Here is a 20,265-nt window from a genome sequence, read left to right on the forward strand (position 1 = left end):
TACACGACTATATTAACACCTATTCCTGCCATATTCTTAAAACACATAATTTTATGGCTGAATAATAACCGAAGTTACAAAAATATCATAATCTATTTAACCATTTTCTAATTTTTGAAAATTTAAATGTTTTCTGATTTTTAATAATACGATACTGCACTGATCATCTTTCTAAGTCAAAGTTTCTCTGCATTACAGGTTACTACCCTCTCCTCAATAGCTTAGATTCCTTGAATAGATTGAACTAGGTGAAACTATCAAACGAGTTTTAACTCTTTCAGAATATTTGAAATTTTGGTTCTCTTAGTACAAATCTCAAACTTTTCCAGTGAAGTACCCTTGGGAGAGAAGATTAAGGAGATCCTTAAGAATTTGCTACTTAGCCTAAAGTGGCCACAACTTTAAGTATGATTTTTTTAATCTCACATTTTATCCTTGAAACATTTTTTTAAAAAATGGATGCACATTTTGATTTCTAACCCATAGAGTATCTGTTAACTTTAATATTAAAATAAGTTTCCTAAACCTTTGTGGTACAATTGTTCTGGGGGAAATCCATCAGGTTTTGGGACTTTCCATAATGCCATGCACACTGAGAAATGGTGGGTAACGGGTTTAGGAGGAACATCTTCGAACATTCTCTGTGTTAGAGTGAGTTGATTATGGAGGAAGGTGGAATGGGTCACATGTCAGTTATAACTCCATCTAGAATTGGTTTCTTCGACCATACGAGAACGAGGATTCAGTTTATATGAAGGAATCCATTAAAGAAAATCACCCTGGGGAAGACCTAGCATAGACCACAGGGGCCTCTGGTGTTCCCCTTTGCACTTCTAGTTCTAGGAAGAATTTTAAACCAAATAACAATACCTCAGCTTCTTCTTGTTCTTTTTTAAGTCGATCTAACATCTGTTGAAACTCTAACTCTTTCTGCTTAGCTTCTTCAATGTTTGCCTGGTTCTGTTCTTCATAGGCCATCGCAACCACAGCCAGGATCAGGTTTATTAGATAAAAAGAGCCCAGGAAAATCACCACAACAAAGAAGATCATGTAGGTTTTCCCAGCAGCACGCAGTGTCTAGGAAAAAAATGGAAATCATCAATTTAATAATACAGTGTTTGTTTTTTTTCTGTAAATTCTTTCAACTTGAATGGCATATTAGGCATGGGTAAACTAGTTCTGTAAAATGTCATGTTATCAAAATATAAAGCCGTTAAAATCATATCTCCATGGAAAACAATCAGTATTAATACACATACTTTCTCAGTAAAAAGGCTATAGCAATGTATTAAACTGGTACTAAAATTAGGTATGATTCTTGATTATTATTAAGCATAATAATCCGGAAAATTTTCTCTAGTCTGAAAATTACTGAAAAACTAGCTGCTTTGCTCACTTGCAAAATACAGGACCAGATAATTTCTATAGTCTCTTATACTGATAAAATGCTATCTTTAACAACTAGTAATGATGGTGTATTATGTTCACACAAAAGAGATAATTTTATTGTATGAACTTATGTGTTCCTCTTATATATGTTTTTAATTATCATTTACTAAATATTTAAAAATATAATAAAGGACAAAAATTCAAATGGTACAGATATTAGATGGGAAATATGTCTCTTTCTCCTATCTCTGATGCCTACGTAATTCCTTTTTCTATCAGTTACTATTGCTATTGATATCTTCTGTTAGATGAATTCTTAGTACGTAGTGTAATTGTTAGGTCAACAGGTATATTCATTTTAATTTTCATAGAAATTCCCACATTATTCTCTCTTGTAGTTCCCAGCAATGTGTGAGAACATCTGCCTCCACACAGCTCAGTCAGATAGTATCTCTCTTTTGCTCTACTTTTTGATCTTTGTCACTCTGACAGGTAAAAAAAAATTGTATGTCAGTCTCACTTTAATTTGCAGTAAAGGTATCTTGTTGCATACTTAAAAAGTCATTTGTATTTTTTTCCTGTGAAGTATAATTTCTATATTCATTTATAATATTCTCAGAAATTAAATAAACATACAAGTCAAAAAGAGAATCAATGACAATCTGAGAAAAGTGATTTGCTATTATTTGTAATATAGAATAATCATTTTTGGTCTCCTACCTCTTGGTGTTGGGTGCTAAGAACATGTAAGTGAAAAGGGAGAGCCCACAGGCCCAAGAGGATCACATTCAAGTTAGAGGAGATGGCCATGTGAATTAACAATTACAGTACAAGCAACACACACTATAACCTGAGAATATCAAAGGGCATAAAAGTTTAGAACAAGCAGCAACGGAGTTGGGAGAGGAAAGCATAGAGAAGTGAATTGAGTCTTTAATGCTTTATTAGTTTGCTAGGGCTGCCATAACAACGTGCAACAGACTAAGTAGCTTAAACAGAAATTGTTTCTCACAGGTCTGGAGGCTGGAAGTTCAATAGTAAAGTGTCAGCATGTATGGTTTCTCCTGAGGCCTCTATCTTTGGCGTGCACATGGCCACCTTCTCACTGAGTCCTCACATGGCATTTTCTGTGTGCGCATTTCTGGTATCTCTCTAATGTCCTAATCTCCCTTTCTCAATAAGAACACCAGTCAGATTGGATTAGGACCCACCCTAACAGAATCATTTTAACTCAGTTACCTCAGTAAAGGCTCTAACTCCAAATATAGTCATTCTAAGGTATTGGGAGTTAGGACTTCAACATATGAATTTGGGGGGATACAATTCAGTCCATAACAACTGTATAGAGGAGTTAAAAAAATAAAGCATGATGAGTATAGGAGAGCCTGACGTTTAGGGTACTCCAAACAGAAAGACCTGTGAGGAAAAGCATAGTTTGTGTCAAGGGAGGTATGTGAGAACATTACAGTATATTTCTTCTGTTACTTAGGACCTACGGGATGCTATATTCACAAAGGGGGAAAGAGAGTTAGAGGTCAAATAAGCCCAGGAAAGATAAGAAAATAATTTATGATTCAAGAAATATCTATTCTAATAGTGCTAGATGTAGAAAATGTCTAATTTTAGTAATCATAGGGTTTTCTCAATTCAAGATTGAATATATATATTCATATGTAAAGCTTGTAACGGCTATACATTATATTAGGCAATGAATGTTTCTCTTGGCACTCACCTGTTGGTAAAGGTTTTCCCAGTAATCCTGGGTCATTAGCCGAAACAAGGCTAAGAAGGCCCAGCCGAAAGTGTCAAAGCTTGTGTAGCCATAGTCGGGGTTTCTGCCTGCTTTCACACATTTGTACCCTTCTGGGCACTGACTACATGCAAAAAAGAATATCACAAAGTCAGGGTGCCTTCAGGATGCAAGCTAAATAGTACTACAAAAAATTGGGAAACTCAAGGTTCCTTTTCTAGGGGGACAATATTGAATGATGATTAAGAACCCATTATTTGGAGTCAGGAATAACTGGGTTTGAATCCCACCCCTGCTATTCTCTAGTTGGAGACTTTGTCAAATTACTTAAGTTCTCCAAGGCCTGGAGCCCTTCTTCTTTGAAAACAAGATAATAGCATCTATCTCAAATGGTTAACATTGTTATTAAGTTTAAAGAAGATCATGTACGCAAATTACCTTGCCTGGTTTGTGCACACAGACAGTATTTAATAAATGATAGCTGCTATTAGTATAATCATCATCATCATCACTATGAAAACTTGGAAGTGTTCACCAGGTGTCATATAATAGTTCTTAAATCCATAAAAATTGACATATAGGCCTCTAACAAAAATGTGTTTTCCCAAATTATTCTTGCAGTGAATTAGAATCAAGTATGGCAAAATACAGCAATTGTGTAAGTTCATAAAGATTTGTAGCTTTAAGACTTTTCTCTTTCTAAGTGGAGTGGTATCTATGATGCCAAACAAACACAGTGATCTGAGGAATCATTGGGCACAGCAAACTTATCTTGTTTATTTTGATGTTCCCTGTGTACACAGAGCCCAGTGAAGAGATATCTGGGTGGGGGGAGAGCAGGAACAAAGGCCCTGCAGCAGAATGAATTTGGTGTATAGGAGAAACAGCAAGATGGGCATTTATATTAATACAAGATTCTTAAAGCATCTTTACCAAGTCTATGGGGTCCTTTTATTTAGAGTGGCCAAACTGATACTGCATTCAGTCAACTATAATTAGAGTCCTACTTGACTGAAGAATGAGTAGAATTTGGGGATGGAAAGAAAAATTGATTTTGTCACTTCTTTTAAGAAAGAAAGGCTGGAAACTATCTAAGAAACTTTTGGTGGGATTTATTTTTTCTTAGGATTTATGTAACATGTATCTTGTTTTAATTCAAGTACTACCTCCACGTCTTGATTTCAAAGGTATACAGTAACTATGAATGTTATGAAGCCTGGACTCACTGTAGGACAGAATAAGTCAAATAATGCCATGAAATATATGAAGACAATATAGAATCAAAGGTTTTTATCAATAAACTGATTGTTGTTTTCTTTTTTTTTTCCTTTTTGGCTGCCTTTAGACTAAAAACAAGTGAGTGTTACATACCCTGAGTCTGTGCTGAAACCACAAAGGAGAGCATCTTTAGATCCCTCCAAGAAATAAAAATGTCCTGTTTAGGAAGAAATCAAACAATATAAGGTTATGGAAGGTAAGCTTTAATAGTGATACAGCAGGTAAGTTAATCAACATAGACATATTCACAACATGTAGGCTTGATCTCAGGCAATGTGTGTTCATTTATTTATTATATTCTCATATATTCTTCCTTAAATATTTATTGGTAACCTCTTATGGGCCAGGCAGTGAATCCAATGATAAACATGACAAGAAGGTCATTAGATTTATAAAGCTTTCTTTATGTTTAGGTAAGGGTGGAGTTTAGGGATGGAGAAAAACACTTAAGTAAATAAATAAATGCACAAGGAGTTTTCAGATAGTGATAAATGCCATAAAGAAAATAAATGAACACAATGTGAAATAATGTGGTTAGGGAGGGCTTTTTAAAGAGATACATTTGAACAGAGACCTAAGCTCCACCGAGAAACCAGCCATTCACAGACACTGGTGACAAGATAATCTTGGCAGGGTAAAGAGCAAAAGTAAAGGCCCTGAGGTAGACATGAACTTGGCGTATAGAAGAAACAGCGAGATGGCCAGCCTGGCTACAGTGCAGTGTGGGGAGGACTGTGGTGGCAGCGGTAGGTAGGGGCCAGATCACGTACAGCTTTGCATGTCATGGAAAGGAGTTTGGATTTTCAGTATGATTAGAAGTAATAGAAGTGGGAAGTGAGATTATTATGCGAAGTGAAATGAATCACACAGAAAAAGTCGAGAACCATATGATTTTACTGATATGTGGTATATAAAACTGAAAACAACAAAAGAACAAGACAAACAAATGAAGAAACAAAAACTCATAGACATTGACAATAGTTTAGTGGTTACCAGAAGGTAAGGGGGGTGGGGTGTGGGAGATGAGGGTAAAGGGGATCAACTATATGGTGATGGAAGGAGAACTGACTCTGGGTGGTGAACACACAATGAGATATATAGATGGTTGCATTACAGAACTGTACACCTGAAACCTATGTAACTTTACTAACAATTGTCACCCCAATAAACTTTAATTAAAAAAAAAGAAGTAATCGAAGTGGAATGTAGAGATATGAGACAATCATTAATATTTTAAAATGTCACCGCAGTTGCTTTGTGGACTCTGGACTATATAGGAGAGCAAGTGCAAAAGCAGGGCTACCATTTAAGTGGCTACAGTGAGAGGTGCCATGGCAACAATTCAGAGTAACTGTGGATATGGAGAGAAGGGGATGGAAATAGAGTGGACATGATTTGCTGACGGAGTGCATGAGGGGTGTGTAGAAAAGGATGTATCAACTGGTAAGATGGTGGTGCCAGGTACTGAGATGAGGAAGACTGGGGCAAGAAATGGCCTAGAGAAAAACCAGGAGGTCTGTTTCAGCTGTTCTTAGTTTGAGATGATTATTAGGTATTAAACTATATTTGTCAAGTAAGTGATTGGATTGATATGAAAGTCTTGAAGTCAGTAGTTATTAAGGGTGGCGATATAAAGATGAGAGTCATCATCAAGTAGGTGGACTCGATGGGACTTGATGCGTTAACCCAGACAGAAAGTGCAGTATGGAAGGGACGGGAAGGCAAGGGAAAGGAGCCCCTTACTGATCCCCAAAGCACTCCAGGAGAGGTGGAGTCAGCAAGGCAACACGGTAAAGGAACAAAATTTGTTTTCTGAAATTCGCTCCTTGTTTATTCACCAATAAACATTTATTTAGGACTTACTAAGTTCTGGATGTTAAGAATATGGAAGTGAAATAAATGCACACTTTCCCCTTTCATGATACCCTTTGTGTCCATTTTCAGGTGTAAACCCATTCACTATTAAGGCTTAGTCCTTAGAGAGACAGCTGTTCCAACTGTGCATAGTAAAGGAAAAAAGACTAAAAAAATCCATTCCTTTTAATAAGGGTTCAACTTCCTATTTGGCTCAAGTCAAAGGAATAAAGATGTAATTATTAGGAAGCTTTAGCAGTAATAAAGGAAGAAAGGCCTTGAAGTCAGATATACTTGGATTTGAATGTTGTTTCTACTCCTTCCTATGTAAGTAAATTATCTTACCACTTGAAGATTTAGTTACTGCATCTGTAAAATGTGGATAAGCATCCCTACTGTGTGGAGTTGTGATATAGAATAAATAGGATATGGCATGGCAAGCACCTTACACAGTGATCCCCACATTCCGTACAGTTACTCAAATAGTAACAGCGGCTGTTATTATTAAACAATTTCAGATAAGACTAACTACCTTACACATCACCACTTTGTATCATATAGAATGTACAATTCTTAGAATTGTACATAGTAAATACAATAGTAAAGCCTCTTAGTTTGAGGTGAAAATTTAAGTGAGAATGTGTATGAACAACTTAAAAAAAGAAAATTCTGTGCCTCAGAGTGGGTGGGCATGATAGAATGAGAACGGAGGAGGTTAAGATGCAATTTTTTATACATAAACCTCCATATTTTTATTATGAAAGGATTACTTTATTATGAAAGGATTGCTTTAGAATTATCTTTTAAAGTTATACTGGTTCATGTTTACCAATCACCGAGGAGCTGCTGTGTAAGAGTGGACTGTAGAGGTGTCTGTAGTAGCAGTCTGCAGGCTAACACTCATTTCAGCACAAGAATGATTAAAAGTAAAGCAATAGCTCACTCTGGTCTTGTGGAACACTTTAAATAATTCCTATATAACTCGCCTGAAATTATTAGGGTAGTTAGCCTCAAGAGAATTTAAGGGTAACATGTAAATGGAAAATGTAATGCAGAGAAAACGTATGTCCACAATAAAACTTCCACACAAATGTCCATAGCAGCATTATCCACAACAGTCAAAAACTGCAAACAAGCCAAACATCCATCAGCTAATGAGTAAATAAACAAAATGTAGTTTATGCATACAATGGAATATTATTTAGCAATAGAAAGGAATGCATTACTGCTACATGCTACATGGATAAAACTTGAAAACATGCTAAATGAAAGAAGCCAGTCACAAAAGGCCACATATTGTATGATTTCATTTACATGAAATATTCAGAATAGGTAAGTCCATAGAGACAGAAAGTAGATTAGTGGTTGTCAGGGGCTGGGGGAAGCAGGGGATGGGAAGTGACTGACAATGAGTGCAGGGTTTCTTTTGAGGAAGATGAAACTACTCTAAAATTAGATAGTGGTGATAGTTGCACAACTCTGAATACACTAAAGAACACATTAAAGGGGGGATTTTATGGTATGTGAATTATTTCTCAATAAAGCTGTTAAATAAATGTAATGCAGTATAATGGCAAAGGTCGTGGGTAGTAATGGATGTCCCAATTTCACAGTAAAATATACATAGGGAAAAATAGAAATTACAAAATTCACACAAGAAAAATCTGGAATGGATATTTAATCTAGTGTAGATTCTAGGAAAATTTTCTATTAATGTTAAGGCCAATGGAATAGAACGGTGAAACATAATTGGTGACCCAAACATTCCACGATTAGTTTTAGCTGACCTGGCTCAGAAAGACAGCTTGAGCAATAATGTATGGCTTGGGCTTTCAGAGTCAAGGGATTATTCCTCAACCAAGGAGCAATAATAAATCAACTCTGGGAAAACTAGTGCAGGGGATCAGGTAGAGTCCGAGTGCCTGTACGTGACACATTGCATTCTGGGAGATTTCGTCCCCAGGAGAAAGAAGTCTGGATGAAGGAGACAAGAACAGCCTTGGCAGTAGTGTAGACCAGTGCTGTGGTTTTTCCAAAAACTTTTCTATTAAATGCCTAACATTCAGAAAATAGGAGTAAAAAGCTATCCCACTTTATCCCCAAGAACTGTGGCATATTAATGCACAATAGTTACTAAAAATTTAGCTACAAACTGCAGTAGCAAGAAGGCAGATATCAAAGTAGACAGTGCTTAGCACCACGGAAAATCTATAAATTGTGTATTTATAAACATGAGGCTAGACGATGGGCTCATTTATTTGATAAGGAATTTAAACAGCACCTCCAAAGAGGCCCTGCTGTCAGCAACAGAAAACACTTTTAGAATATGTTCAGGCTTTGTGTGTAGGTTGCCTTTACCATTACATTTCTTAGATATCACCAAGAATTCCAATTCATTTACTTCACCACTTGTCCAGTTTAGAATCCAGGCACTCATTATCATCATTCTTTTACAGTTTCCTCAACTTCCATGCATTTCTCTCAGTCTATCATACTAACCTGGCAGAATCCAAATCTTATACATAATCTAGCATCCACTTTCTCCATACTTGCCCCCAAGTACCTGAATGTTATTAGACAAACCCTCACACCCAAGTGAGTGATTATATTTTAAATAAATGATCCGCAATATCAATTGACATTCAAAAGAGACTACCTGTGCCATTACCTAAGATGACCACATAGTGCATTCTCCTCAAACCCGCAGAATTCAACTCCCAGCCAATGATCTCATCTCACACTTTTCTGAGGAAATAAAGCCACTGGATTTAACTTAATCCTGTTCTGATAACTCTGCAGCCTACTCGTCCATCTTTCCTCCTGCTTCCGTGGTGGAGAGACATGCCTCTCCCCCTTGCTCTTCCATTTTTATCAAGGAATTGACTTCTCCCTTGTCTCTTGAACTATTAATCCATATTTTACTATTCACTCATTTTTATCACTGAAAAACGTTACTATCAAATCTATCCTTTAAAAGAATGGCAGCTATTTCCCCCATTATTCTGCTTCTCTTTACAGCCAAATTTCTTGGAAAAATTGTCTGAACCTACTATCTTCTCTTTGATCTGATGTCTTATCCACACCATGACTACCATAGTCCAACCTCATGCTCCACTAAACCTACTACTTCACTAAAGTTTTCTCATGAATGTCTCTGGTGACTTCCATGATGTTACAGCTAATGTCTATTTCTCTAACCTCATCATCCTTTATCCTTGATCTCGTAGCATTCTTCAACACAAGCACTCCTTTTTTTTTCAACATACTTTCTTCCCTTGGCCTCACTATGTATATCTTTGTATGCTTCTTCTTTATGGGCTGGTCCTTCTGTGTCTTTTTCTGGGTCCTCTCTACCTGCTTTTTAGACATTAGGGTTGTGGAGTTGAGCATCTTCTAAATGTCAAACCTACTTTGAACACCAGGTTGCCCATTCTCTAACTACTTACAAGCATTTTTCAGAAGGACATATGTATGTCTTTACGTGCCCTTTCTTTTTGCTGATTACTTCAAAGTATATATATTTTCAAAACAGGCAGTGCCTCTATCTCTATGCTTTAATCTCCAGTTGTTTACTTAATATCTCCTCTTGGACGTCCCAGTGACATCTCGATTTTGAAAGTTTAATAGTGACTTTTCTGTACAAACCTGCCCACATTTCCCTCATTTCCCATCGCCACCTATTCAGTTACTGTAGCCAGAAACCTAGAAGACATCCTCAAGCCCTCTGCTCTTCTTTAATCCATCAGCAAGCTCTTAGATTTTATCTTGAACTCTCTTTTCTCTTCACTTCCTACCACCACTCTAGATGAAGCCACGATCTTCTCTTATTTGGATGACAGAAACATCATTCTAACTGGTCTTCCTTATTCCAATCTCCATCCACCTTTGCTCACTTATGTGGCAGTTCTTGCCCAAACATATGGCAGTGTCCCACAAACTAATTAAAATCACAGCATTTAAAATAAAATTCAAACTCTTTTCCATGGGCTATAACATCCTTCATGATATGACCCTGTCTTTTTTTTCTTCTTCTTACTTTCTGTTGCCATTCTGTCTCTCCCTTGCTCAAGTCTAACCGTATCACTGTTTTTTCCATTCTGTGAATACAGAATACTCTAGGATCTTTCCATATGCTATTCCTTCTAACTCAAGCAGCAGCCATCATACACACACTCTCACCCACATTGACACTATTTAATGGCTTCTTATTATCCTTCAGATTTCCTCCTAAAGGTCACCTCTTCAGAGAGCTTTTATCATTTAATTGGTATCTCAGCCCCTGAGATTTATTTTCTTTGCAGAGCATTTATTAAAACTTGCAATATTTTTTGTCTAGTTTTCTGTTCTCCTAGCTTTAATCTTTGATTCCCACTAGAATATAAGCTCTGTGAAAGCAGAGGCTGAGGCTATCATTTTCATTACTATAGCTCCAAAGAAGTACTTAATAAACACATGGCGATAAATAAATGTCTGAATAAATAGTACAGTAAGACCCATTTTCTATAACACAGAAAACAGGTAGGAAACCAAAGACAAACTTGACAAAAACATGTCCTCTCTAAAACTATATTTCAGGAGAAAAATCAATAATACTGTACAGAATTGAGGGAAAGGATTATGGAATAAAATTTCTATGTTAGCTATGCTGCCACTCACATGTAAAGGCAATATGAACACACATTGCAAAATTCAAGGGCTCCTTCTACTCTTTTTGAAAAAAAAAAAAAAAAAAAAAAAAATGCTTGAAACAACTCCAGAAGGTTAAAAAAAATCATTCAAATTACAAACTCAGTAATGGAGCCAAGAATCAGAATAAAAGGATCAGTAGAGATCCTAGTTAAAAAAGTTAAGTTGAAAGAAAAGTTGTAAATTGATTCACAAAACAGAATGTGAATGTCAATAATTACCCACAAGTCATATTAATTTCATGGCATATAAACTAAGGAATGAAATTCCTTGGAAATTGAAAATATAATTTAAGGTCATGTTAATAAAATCAGAAACTGAAAATAATAAGTAAAGATAAAAGAAAGGAAAAATATGCTAAACCCCTCAGCAAAAGCTGGTAGTAAAAAAATTTACATTAAATATTTTACTTGAAAACATTTGTTTTTTTTTTTTTTTTTTTTTTTTTGTCTTAGGCTTTTTAAAATTTTTCTTTATTTACAGTATTTAACTATAGTAACTAGGTTTTATTTGCTTTTATGTTCCCCAGTGAGTGGAAATTACACATTTAGTAAAGTTAAAAAAAAAAAAAATGATGTATACAATTCTTTATTATCCAAGGAGAATTCTGACCTTTCCTTCCTGATTTCCTTCTGTCACAGGCACATACATTTGAAAGGTTTCTTGATTTCCACCCCACCTCTGGATCTAATTATCTGTTAGGATTTGTGGGCTCATGTGGGCAACATCACACAGACACATTGCAGGTGTTAGACAGAAAGCACAGTCTTGCCTGATCTCATTCTCACCCAAACTTATCAACAGCTTTGGTGAGAGAAATGGTGTTAGGAGATAATCATTCAGGAAACATGCAGTTCATGCTTTCTGTAACATACTCTAAAATATACTTGTGAATTAAGCAGACGTCTGAGACTATGAGTACAGATCATCTCATAAAGTACCTACAGAACTAGTTCTGATGAATTAAACTTTGATGTGATGGATTAGCTAGATTGAGGAAAGTCATTAGAAAGAACTGTGAAACTCACAATTGGTTATAATATAAAGATAGTGTTGATAAATCTGAGTAAACTGTTGCACTTTAAACAAATCTTTAGAAATATTATTGAGACATTTTAATATGTGATAATTAATATTATAATTATATTATGGTTAACATAAATATATCATGTTATATTATAGTCATTAAGTATAATATACATGTAAAATATAATTATATTATGATATAATAAATTACCCTATAAACATCAGTATGAATTACACAATAAAACTATAGTTTATATTTTATGATGAAATGTAATGGTTAATAGCAGTAGGTCATAGCTAAATTTATTTCTCTGGAGCGAATTTATTCTTTTTTATCTTACAGAAATGGAGAATTATGGAAATATCTCATGTTTCTAATACCAGGGCTGCTAGAAAGGTTAGAACAAGGGAGATTTATAAAAATTTAACACGATCCAAATCCATACTGTAGCAACTTTCTACATAGTTGAATAATTTTTAAATAATTAAAATGAAAGCAACATTTCATCGCTAAAGGAGATCAACGCTTTTAGCCTTATTTCAACTTATTAACCACTGTAGAGATAGTCTTACTTCTATAGTATTCTTCTTCAGACATATCTGATATGGTCACATTCATTTCATGTGAAGACTGCATACACTTGTGCTTCAGGTTGCCCATGAAGAGCTGCAGCCCGATCAGCGCGAACACGCTCAGACAGAACACAGTCAGGATCATGACATCTGAGAGCTTCTTCACAGACTGGATCAGGGCCCCCACAATGGTCTTCAGGCCTGAAGATGGGGTCAAAAAGGTGTTCATAATGAAATAAGGCCTCTGAATGAGAAACAAACACAAACACAAGCTTTCCTAGAAATGCATGCACTATATCAAATCAATGACCTTGAAAAACCTAATTAAAAAAAAAAAGCCCACTAGGTCAAAGAGTGGATTTGTTGTTTCACATTTATTTTATTTAAATACATATGTATATTACATATAGCAAATGATTGAAAATTGTAAAATATTTTCAAAGAATAATAACCAAATTGTCAAAATGAATAATTTGGTTGCCCAAACCATATCCACACTCACTTGTAAAAAGTAACTTTTAAAAGTGCCAGTTCAGGAAATGCTTGTCAAACAAACCATCTCCCTATAATGACACTAAATCAAAGAAGAGACTGCATTGCAGCACACAGTGACAATTTACTAATTTTCGGTTAAGAAATGGTTTGTCGAGGAAAGATAAAAAAACAATATGTCATGCAATACCTTCATGCTAATATTTTTTCTCTCTTTTCTTAACTATACGAAAAGCAATTAAAACAAACTGAAATTTTCATTCCTGAATAAGCAAAATGGAAAAAGAACTGTTAGACAGGAGGGAAAATTTCAAGTTGAGATGTGAGCCAAACGGCCATCTTCATCTTCTAAGACCCATGCAACTGATTAAACTCAAAGGCTGACTTTTAATTAGGATTCTGAAAAACATAAGAAATTAAATTTAATTAAAATTGCATAAGAAAAAGCTTTTCTTGTCTTTCTTCCAAAAGTCAGCCCCGGTGTTTAACCCCACTCTCACCTGGAATGACTGAAATTGTTTTCAGTGCTCGGAGAACTCTGAATGTTCTCAACGCTGAGACATTGCCCAGGTCCACAAACTCTGTCACATATCTGCAATAGGGGAGTTTATACACAAACACAGTGACAACACACACACAAACAAACAAAGAACAACTCCCAAATAGTTGGAGTTATGAGTGGCCTAATGCTTCACACCAGTCACTTCTTACCTGGGATTACAGAAATAGTTTTCAAAGCTCTCAACACTCTGAAAGTTCGAAGAGCTGAAAGATTGCCTAGGTTTACAAATTCTGTTAAATACCTGTAGAATTAAATCAGAGTTATTCAGAATTTAGATAGAGTCTATGATACTTACCTGTGCCTTTAGTCAAGGTATTTCCAACATTTGGAACATCTTATTTAAAGACTCTGCAAGTCTTTTTTTTCCCCTATCATAATTAATTTAATTTAATTTGATTTGCCTCAGTTGATGTGAGCAAAATACAAATATATTATTAAAATGGTTTCATATACTTAAATGCTTAAATAAACAATTACAGGCTTCAATTATTAGACCTTGGCCTTCTGGTAATATAGGTATTTAATAATCCTTTAAAACATCCGTGGCAAACCTTGAAAACTGTATGACAGTTGAAAGAAGCCAGACACAAAAGGCCACGTCCTGTATGATTGCATTCACATGAAATGTCCAGCATAGGCAGACCCATAGAGGCAAAACCTAGATGAGTGGTTCCCAGCCTGGGACTGATGGGAGGAGGGAATGGAAGTGACTGCTTTTTGGGGTGATGAAAATATTCTTGAATTAGAGAGTAAGGATGGTTGCACAACTTTGGGAACATACTAAACAACACTGAATTTTATATTTTAAAAAAGTAAATTTTATGGTATATAAATTCTATCTCAATACAAAAGGAGAGCCCCCTTAGAAGAGGCAGCCCTGTTTGACACAATGTTGTCGTATCAGCAGGTGGTAGGTGGGACTGCAGCAGCCACATGTGATCACTATAGGAATTAGCCTGATGGACAGAGGTGGGACATGACTGAGGAGGAAAGTGGAGACTGGAAATCTGAAGATCCTTCTGTATTGTCTAAATTCCTCAAATGAACATGCGTTACTTTTACAATTCAATAGCAGAACAAAAAATATTGCATCTAGGTTTGAGATTTAAAAAAAAAAAGTTTCTGACAAATATATTTGGGAAAAGAGTAGCAATATGAATAAATTAAAATTCTATGTTAAAGTAATATTTTACCCTTGAAAATAAACTATGGATGCGTGTGTGATACACATACAGTGTATTACTGTGAGGCTTAGCCATCAGTGACAACCCTTATAAAAAGATTTACTTACTAGCGCTTGAATAATATAGGTTAATAAAAAAGACCACCATCCTTATAATTAAAGGCCTGAGTTATTTCTGTGATTCTTACAGGTTTTATTAGTTTTTAAATAAGAACTTGGAAAAAGTGTGAACCTAACTGGCACCAAATAGACTGTCCATCCAAGTGCTGGACATGGAGGGAGATGATCAATTTTAATGATGTCATACACTTTTGAGTGAGAAATGCTCTTCCTGAAAAAAAAATTGTATCTGCCTGTAAATGACTAACTTTCATACAGTTTCCTTTAAATGCAACCAAGACATGGAGAAAAAGTCAGAACCTAAAACTCTATCCTTTTTTGTTTTTAATCCTCATTAAATTTATTGGGGTGACATTGGCTAGTAAACTACAAAGGTTTCGAGTGTACATTTCTATAGTACATCAGCTATATGTGACACTGTGTGTTCACCACTAAAGCTCTGTTCTTACTGGAATACTGTGCTGTCTGTGATTTGCATGAGATTGCCATTTCAAAAAACCGAATGTGGTACTTACGCAAAAACAATGACGATAAAATCAAGCCAGTTCCATGGGTCACGAAGGAAAGTGAATTGTCCTATACAGAAGCCTCTTGCAAGGATTTTTATAAGTGATTCAAACGTATATATTCCAGTAAAAGTGTACCTAGACACAAGAATCCATTGGGATATTAAGTTTGAAAAAGAATACAGCACCATGTGAATCTTCGTAATTTATTTTTTTCTGATTGATCAAAGAAAGGCATCTATTGCAGTGTGGCTGTTGGTTTACACACCCACTCCAAGTATTACAATAAACTACAGTAAAGGTCATTCCAGAAAAGCTTAAAATGTTCCTATCAGAATCTCTTTAGAAAGTAGGGGTATTTAAAATTACTAAGAACATAAATGTTAGGTCTGCCTAGAAAATTCCTACACTGCTCCTATCAGAAATACACCAAAAGAAATATGTAACATGTCTAAGAACAAGGCAGCACATCTGATAAGTTTATTCTTCTAGAAAAGACTGTATCATCTAATTATTCTATTTTACTGCTAGCAGGTTAATACCATAGAGGAAAGGAAATAATGGAAAGAAAAGCAATTATATAACATTGGAAGACAAACACCACAGTTTTAATAGATGTAGTAACTTCCTGGTAGGAAAAGGAAAGAATAAAAATGATAATACTAAGACCATATCAAAATGTACTTATACCCACTTACTCTACATTCTTGGTCCAGTCTGGAGGGTTCTTCATGGTCATAAATATGCAGTTCGTCAGAATAGTGCACATGATAAGCATGCCGAATAAGGTAGCTTAGAATCAAGGAATATGAAGAAAGACCACAGCAGAGACTTTGAATATTTGATAATAACACTTGTTGAAATCTTTTCCTTAAGAAATACTTATAAATAGTTTATAGGCTATCTTTTTAATATCTCTGAACAAGGGAGTAATAGATAAAAGTAATTTATCCTAAAATGTTAAAACTGCCATTCGTCCGATCTTCTCAGAGACCTACACCAAATTATACTGAAATGATGAACTAAAACCAGAGTCTTTTCAGGTACAAAAGGACACAAATCCATATTTAAATAAAACAGCAAAAACAACATTTTAAAGAACCATTGCAAGTAAGCATTTTAAAAAGGATATGAGTGTACTAAAATCTTAATAGATATTCTTCTTAGAGGACAGAAAGGAGAGAGCATGTACAATGCAGGTGTGGCATTGAAACGGAAGATTGCTTTCCCTTTGTTCAATACTATAAAAGTCTGCAGAATCAAAATGAAAACAGGATGAAATTGAAAATCCAAAATTTCAATCCAATACTTTAATCTCAGTAGTATCATGTTAAAAAAACAATGCCATGAGACTCAACCAATGCGGTTCCAACGCCAATTATGTGGCTATATGTCATGCTGGCCAATGAACTCCAAGTCCATTTCTTCTCAGCAAATTAAGAAGTGAACTTTTTATGAGCATGTATTGCTCAGAGCTCCCAAAATACAGTATTTTGGCTTTTTCACATCCCTTTAACACCCACATCAGGAACAATAACTTCTAGCTATTGGAATTAGTTTAAAATACCACTTCGTTCTTTCATTACACTACATTACAAGCAAACCAAATAGAAACTGGCTATCTTTCATTTTTACCATAAAAGCTTGAGAATTTTAATACTTGTTGGCTATTGTCATGGTTAGTAAAAGTGCTCTAAAAATATGAGCTTTTTCAAAAAACTATTTTCATAAATTTAAGGAAAGTTAGAGTTGGAGGAATCCTATTATCCAGTTCAATTTTCTTATTTTAGATGTAATATTAATAAAAGCTAAAGTAAAAGACAAAAATTAAGGTACTTGCTTGCTACTATCCATGGTAATTTTTAAAAATAATACAAATAGAACCAAACATTTTAAAAATATGTTATGTAACCATTACTTAATGAGTGACATTTTCCCAAATTCAAAACCTTGACTTATGTTTCTGCATTGGCAGGCAAATTATTTGTGTTATCTAGAAGACATGTACTTTGTCTTTTTGCTGCTGTTGCTGTTGTTGTTTAATCTGAATTTTATATAAGTTAATAAGTGGGTTTCTGGTAATACACATTTGTCACTATTTGGGGACATAAGTTGAAATATCTTGCTTTTCAATTGTATGTGGAAGTGTTCTCAAGAAAATGAACCAGAATCTATTATTTTCGGATGCCTTTTTGTATTCCGGGTCCCTTTCACTATACTTGTTATGTCTAAACATAATTTAACATCAAGTTCACTTTTACATTAAAAACTAGTTTTAAAATTAATATCTAGTCTTTGAGTACAACTGTTGTTTTATTGAAACTCAATATACTGTAGTAGTATATGAGCAGCTATGGCATAAGAGGCAATGTAAGGAGCTTGAACACAAATGAGGCATGAGTTTGCCTTCAAGGAACTTCCTAGAAAAGTGATAAGAACACAATAACTCTGGTATAAGATGTGGCAGGTAACACACAGAGAAATACAAACGGAGGAGTATGAGAGTAAAGAGGGGACAGGGTCACATGTCTGTCAGAATTATCTGGGAGACTTCAGGAACCAGAGGTCAACTGCACTAATATGAAAATCACATTACTCCCAGCCTTGGCAAGATCAAGTTACCTTGGACTTGAAATTAAAACAAAAACAAACAAAAAAACTCAAAAAAAGATTAGTTTGCTATTTTTAAATTAAAGAGTCAATTTTAATTTGCATTAAAAAACTTTTTTTAAATACTTTTTTATTTATTTACTTATTTATTTTTAATTTTATATATTTTTTAAAATTTATTGGGGTGACAATTGTTAGTAAAATTACATTGATTTCAGGTGTACAATTCTGTATTACATCATCTATAAATCCCATTGTGTGTTCACCACCCAGAGTCAGTTCTCCTTACATCACCATATATTTGATCCCCCTTACCCTCAAAAAACTTCTTTAGGAATGTCTGGCCTTATACACACCTAGGTGTCATAGACTTTATACATAGGAAAAGTAGGTATGCCTATGAAATTTTAGAGATCAGTATGAGTCTCTCCAGTAAATTCTAAAATCCTACTAGCAAATCCAGAGATGTAAAAGTCTGAATAAATTCTTTTAAATTTTGCTCATTTCTTTAAGAATTTATCGAATTAAAAAGTAGAGAATTATGGTGCTTAAGGAGGAAAGGCTTTACAGTTGGACAGGTATGATTCTTAACACCAAATCTACCATACAGCAGCTTGAGAGCTAGCACTTACTGTCTGTGAAGTTTCAAGTTTCTCATACGTGTAAACTCTTAGTAAACGGGGGAACAACTGCTGATATTATAGGCAACATATAAGTACCATGGACAGGAAGATAAGATAATGTTACTGTCCTCTTAATACCCATTGTAGTGAGTGACTGGTAATTTATTCTTTCCTAAAGTCACAAACTTACTTACAATAAAGATGCTGCATAACAAACACTATTGAAAAGCACTTACATATCCACCACTGGCTATTGTCATGGTTAGCAGCAAGTGTTCCAAAATAAAAATAAAGCCCTAACTTCTATTATCTGTTTATTAAGTGTTCTTTGTTTTAACAAAGCATTGATAATTATAATCAAATGTAAATTAAAATCTGGATCCAAGTCAAACTATGGCTCATTAAGATTTTTAATCCAAGCAATAATTATAATGTAGCAGAAATAAAGTTTTTGTCAATTAGTGTAAGTAACATGAATTACTGAGGAATCAATTAATAGAGAATACAATTCTAAACCTGCAAATAGAAGTTAAAGCTAAACTACTTTTATCAAGAATGTTTGAGGAGCTTGGACAAGGCACAAAAAGTTGATAATTTACAGCTCCAAACCATAAGGAAATAAAAAGACTCAGTTATCCCTTTTGTGTATTTGTTCAGATGCTAACAATAGAGAACCATGAAAATAGATTACTTTGCCTCAGTATGCAATTCTACCCAAGTATATTAATGCTGATGTGGGTTAGGCTTTTGATGTGGTTGGTTTTACATTATTTGAAAGGAGCTGGGGCCAAGGTGAGGGGGTGGAGTCCCACCCCAAATATTCTCTATTAAATTAGCCTATCACATAGCTAAAATTACTCCATTAGTTAATAAGTCCATCATCCTCCATTCAAATGCAAACATTATCTCCTTACCTCCCAAATCACTTTAAGCAAATATTAGTTTATATCTCTGACTTAGGGATTATTCCAGCAAGATTCTTTCCTCCTTAAGGAGTAGCTGGTTAAGTAATATATACAGGCTTCCTTTGGAAATGAGAAATACAGTAGGTATCCATGCAAAGCCAGGAATTTTTCAGGATGAAGTAATAAGTAAAATGAGAAAGTACCTTTTATTTTGCTGGTTTCATTATTTACTCATTCATTTGTTAAAAGTTGTTAGCATTGTGGTTGCTATACAACAGAAACTAAACTTAGAGTTGTTGCATTTCAGTAGGTGCAGAGTTGTTGATATCTCAGTAGAGAGTAAAACCAACTTAAATTTTAAAAAATCTATGACAAAATTTACTAGTATATAACATTTTGCAAGTTGCTTAATTTCCCCAAGCCCTTTGTCTCATCAAAAAACAGGGTATCACTTCCTATCTCACCAGGTTGTGAAACATACCTGTGCTAATTTGTATAAAACGTCTAATGCCTGACACAGAGACCCTCAATACCTATTAGCATTTTTCCTTTCTGTGTCAGAATACTGATTGGTTAATTAGAGTGTTGTGTAATATTTCAAGGTTCTCTCAGGTATTCTGCTTTCTATTGCTATGCCATCAGCTTGATGAGATTCTGGTTTTAATGTGAATCAAAATATTAGATATGGCCATTCATAGGAACCATCAC

The 20,265-nt window shown here is 34.8% G+C and overlaps 1 protein-coding gene across 2 annotated transcripts in view; it reads right to left on the minus strand.

The window, feature by feature from the left end:
* The window catches only part of SCN9A (sodium voltage-gated channel alpha subunit 9), a 128,665-nt gene that overhangs the window by 55,472 nt on the left and 52,928 nt on the right, over window positions 1-20,265 (minus strand). Inside the window, exons 3-10 of one of the 2 annotated variants that reach the window (XM_019727348.3) lie at window positions 16,552-16,670; window positions 16,118-16,207; window positions 15,429-15,557; window positions 13,760-13,851; window positions 12,557-12,757; window positions 4,511-4,574; window positions 3,122-3,263; window positions 871-1,077 (exon numbers count right to left, since the gene is read on the minus strand). In XM_019727348.3, the coding sequence (XP_019582907.2) occupies window positions 871-1,077; window positions 3,122-3,263; window positions 4,511-4,574; window positions 12,557-12,757; window positions 13,760-13,851; window positions 15,429-15,557; window positions 16,118-16,207; window positions 16,552-16,670 (1,044 nt within the window). Of the gene's footprint in view, window positions 1-870; window positions 1,078-3,121; window positions 3,264-4,510; window positions 4,575-12,556; window positions 12,758-13,548; window positions 13,660-13,759; window positions 13,852-15,428; window positions 15,558-16,117; window positions 16,208-16,551; window positions 16,671-20,265 lie in introns of those variants that run through there. The other variant, XM_088794490.1, reaches the window with a different exon arrangement.

The sequence above is a fragment of the Rhinolophus sinicus genome, chromosome 17 (assembly GCF_057876585.1).
Source record: "Rhinolophus sinicus isolate RSI-liver-muscle chromosome 17, RSI-T2T, whole genome shotgun sequence".
Lineage (NCBI taxonomy): Eukaryota > Metazoa > Chordata > Mammalia > Chiroptera > Rhinolophidae > Rhinolophus > Rhinolophus sinicus.